This window comes from Lactuca virosa, chromosome 6, assembly GCF_052849685.1.
Source record: "Lactuca virosa cultivar CGN04683 chromosome 6, Lactuca_virosa_CGN04683_v6, whole genome shotgun sequence".
In the NCBI taxonomy this organism is placed as follows: Eukaryota; Viridiplantae; Streptophyta; class Magnoliopsida; order Asterales; family Asteraceae; genus Lactuca; species Lactuca virosa.
This window is the reverse complement of record NC_136431.1, coordinates 106,262,969-106,266,936: the sequence shown is the minus strand read 5'-3', so window position 1 is coordinate 106,266,936 and position 3,968 is coordinate 106,262,969. Positions and strand designations below refer to the sequence as shown.

Below are 3,968 nucleotides of genomic sequence, written 5' to 3'. Positions count from 1 at the left end.
GGGATGGTCCATGTGCAAAACAAAATATAGGGACCAAACGCAAAATTTTCTGCATGCACTTCAATTTACTTTTACCCCATCCCTTCCCTTTTTTTTTACCAAAATGCACTTAACCCAATTCGGGGAAAAAAACTACTCACTATAACAAAGATTCAAACTTTTATCAAATAAACAGTCACCCTCTCAACATCTAGAAACAGATCTAATAAGGTCCAAGAAAACTTCACAGATGTTTTCATGGATTTATATTTTTGAGGTTTTCAAGCAAGAAACAAAGTACTTTTCCACATCAGCAGAGAAAGAATAACTATCCAATTTCCAATGAACTTGATAACAAATTAATAGCAAGCATTCTTAACTAGTTGTCAAAAAACAATTATACCAGCAAAAAAATAAACAAAAGCAATGATTTATAGAAGCTTTTCCTCTACAAACAGAAATTTGAATGAAAAAAATGAAGGAACCAAAGCGATTTAAGAGATGTGGTAGATGAAGAAAAACCAGGATCCCAGTTTTTTGTTTCCCAGAACTTAAAATCAAGATTCAAGTATGTCTTTTTTTGATATGATTTGCTTTTATTTCCCTTTTCATGAAAATAGAGTTCTTGAATCATAGGAAATAATCAGGAGTCCTACGTGTCACATCTGGTTCTCCCCTCCTCGGAGCTGGCTCAAACTGCAATTTTTTTTTTTTTTAAATCCATCATATTTATGTAAGTTGAGCATCATATAATTTGTAACACAAGTTACATGTAAATATAGTATAAGAAATTATATGTAACTTTATAGTAAATAATAATTTAAAAAAAAAAAAAAAAAAAGACAAACCTGGATGAATGTGTGACCCTTGCAATCATCTACTTCAAGAATTGAAGCCATATTCCCACATCGGTAGCAATAATTAGGTGCACTAAATATAGTCACAACTTTTTGTTCCTATTAAAACAAATTGATTAAAAAAAATATTGTGACAAAATTACATGTCAAAAAAAAAATTAGAAAAAAATCGTTACATGACCCCAGTTGAACCCTTCCATAACAAGCTGGTGGGCCCTAGCAATGAGCTTCAAGCTGTTGGTATGGTTAAATTGCTCAGATATGTCCTGACATATAAAATAAAAAAAAAATGAAGCTTATAAAATTATAATTTATAATAAAAAAGAAAAGATGAAAATATGAAATACTTGGCCAAATGTATATCCAGCTCCACGTGGAGAGATACCCCAGCCACAACGATCATCAGGATCAGACCATAAAAGGTCACACATGGGGCCCTCATGAGGCACTTCTTGAACTCGATCAAAGTTTCTTATGTTATCAAGTGTTTCAATTGAAGGAGATAATCCTCCATGAAGACAAAAGATTTCAGACTCAACCTATAAATATATACATATGTATCATAAGAGAACAACACAAGGGTAAAATGGTCATTTACTAACCAAGTTAACAAAATAAAATAAGGGAATGTTTCCAATTTATATTTAAAAGTTCACGAATAAACAATTAAACAGTAATTTTTATCCGGTATCGTTGTTTGGACAGAAGGGTAAAATGGTCATTTACTAACCAAATGCATCATTATTTAGACAGAAGGGTAAAATGGTCATTACTAACCAATGCATCATTATTTAGACAGAAGGGTAAAATGGTCATTTACTAACCAAGTTAACAAATTAAAATAAGGGAATGTTTCCGATTTATATTTAAAAGTTCCTGAATAAACAATTTAACAGTAATTTTTATCCGGCATCATTGTTTGGACAGAAGGGTAAAATGGTCATTTATCAAGAGAACATGTTAACGAAAAAAATAAGGGAATGTTTCCGATTTATATTGAAAAGTTCCCGAATAAACAATTAAACAGTAATTTTTATCTAATATCGTTATTTGGACAGAAGGGTAAAATGGTCATTTTACTAACCAATGCAGTGAGTGGAAAGTAGTCAAATAGATCCGTAAATGTCTTCCACACGCTAGCATTACCATATCTACAAACAAAAAATGTAACAAAAATAAATTCAAGTTTGGAGAATTTTAAGGTGAAAATTACCTTATACTCCTCTTATCATTCATTATTGAAGGTATATTAGATTATATACCGATGATTAAAGAACTTTTTTTCTTTTTTGAAAAAGATTAAAAGAATGTAGGAACTCACTTTCTTAGGCATTCATCATAAAACCCATAAACTTGAGTGATCTGAAGAAACATAAACATTATAACTTATGTTATTTTATATCAAATAATAAACATTTAAATGCATAATAAATTAGAACTACATTAAAAAAATATATACCTGCCTACTTTCATGGTTTCCTCTTAAGATAGTAATTCGTTGTGGGTAACGCACTTTGAGAGCCACCAAGAGCTGAGTGGACAAAAAACTCGTATGAAAATAGATGAAATTACAAAACTGCCCTCATAAGTTTACAAAAAAGTATTGGTGGAAAACTTACAGTCACTGTTTCAACTGAGTAATAACCACGATCAACATAATCTCCCATGAATAAGTAGTTTGTATCAGGGCACTATATAAAGAACAACATAATTAGCTCTTATAAGTTATGTCAATTGTCATATCAATTTATCATCATTATGATTACATAACACACACCTTTCCACCAATCCTAAAAAGCTCTGCAAGATCATGAAATTGTCCATGAATATCCCCACAGATTGTCACTGGGCTTTTAACAGGCTGAAAAAGACATGAAGAAACAAATCTAAATTCTTTAATCTCAATTCTCACATTTTTGGTATTATTAAATGATAATGAAAAGATACCTGGACATTGCTTTCTTTCATCAGGATCTCCTTCGCCTTATCACATAATGACCTAACCTGAAGAACAGGAAAAGGGAAGCTACACGGGATCACAACAACATTTGATATGATTGGTTAAAGGTGATCAAATTTAAGAATGAGAGTATATTATAGAGCACATACCCCATCAATCGATCAATAACATTATACAATCATATCCGAATTTCAATTACTATAATTCGAAAAAAAATAAACGGATGTATATCGCAAATTAAACATATTGTTCATGCATATATGCATAAAATATGTCATATATATATATATATATAATCTCCAAAGGATTTTCATTGGAAATATCGAAGGAATTCCATAATTGAAAGAAAAAAGCTTCGTACTTTACGCAATAGATCTGACCCAAGCAGATCTGCCTAACTCAAATCTATTAACCCCGTAAATCATCTCAAATCATCAGATTAATCACAAACGAAACCCACAAAACAACCCGTCCTTAAATCAAAACGATAAAAACGAGATTTGGAATGTAATAACCTCTTGTTCGGACAAGGGTTTGCACTGCATGAGCTGGGAGATATGTTCGTCAACATTGCGATTAACGCGCTGCATAACTGGATCGAAGCTCATGATTTTTTGAATTCGTGGCCAATCGAAGGATTTGTTTATTCAAAATCTTGTGGATGGCGAAACATAACCAAAAAGAAAACGATGAGCGAGTGAAGAAGACAGTGGGGGAGCGATGGGATTGGGTGGTGGTGAAAACCGATACAAAATCGAAAAAGAAAGAATGAAAATTGAAACCCTTGACTTGTTATTTTTCCTTTTTTCTTCGATCACCACAACCTTTTCCGGTTTTCTAAATATTTCGAAATTTGAAAAAAAAAAAAATTAAAAAGAGTTAATAATAATAAAGACTCTTTTGTCTTGTGATGGAGCTAATTGGGGGATTTACGATTTATTTTTAATTTCGTATTTCGTAAATTGGAAATACCTATGTTGTGGCATGCTACAATCCGAACTTGATAATAATAATAAGAGAAATTAAATTACCTCCTAACTTTTATGTCTATAATTATTCTTACCCACTAAAATTATGAAAAATCATCATTCAATTTAATTTTATTTGATATATTTCTAATATAGTCTTAATGAGTTAGTTAAAAAAATATGGAATAATGACACTTGTCATAA

General features: G+C 31.1%; 1 protein-coding gene across 1 annotated transcript; it reads right to left on the bottom strand.

The window, feature by feature from the left end:
* Window positions 1-393: 393 nt before the first annotated feature.
* On the bottom strand, window positions 394-3,548 carry LOC145119119 (serine/threonine-protein phosphatase PP2A-2 catalytic subunit-like). Its single transcript, XM_079054747.1, has 11 exons — window positions 3,312-3,548; window positions 2,784-2,840; window positions 2,614-2,697; window positions 2,456-2,527; window positions 2,296-2,367; window positions 2,158-2,198; window positions 1,921-1,987; window positions 1,184-1,375; window positions 1,013-1,102; window positions 828-935; window positions 394-675 (listed from the first exon to the last, which is right to left on the bottom strand). The coding sequence occupies exons 1-11, from the start codon at window positions 3,402-3,404 to the stop codon at window positions 610-612; spliced, it is 942 nt and encodes a 313-aa protein (XP_078910873.1). The 5' UTR covers window positions 3,405-3,548; the 3' UTR covers window positions 394-609.
* Between the last annotated feature and the right edge of the window lie 420 nt (window positions 3,549-3,968).

Coding starts and splice junctions, on each gene's coding strand:
- LOC145119119 (XM_079054747.1), bottom strand. CDS start 3,404: ATGAGCTTCGATCCAGTTATGCAGCGCGTTAATCGCAATGTTGACGAA. Junction 1,103..1,183: donor CTGGATATACATTTGGCCAA/GTATTTCATATT, acceptor TTTATATGTCAG/GACATATCTGAGCAATTTAA. Junction 936..1,012: donor AAGGGTTCAACTGGGGTCAT/GTAACGATTTTT, acceptor TTGTTTTAATAG/GAACAAAAAGTTGTGACTAT.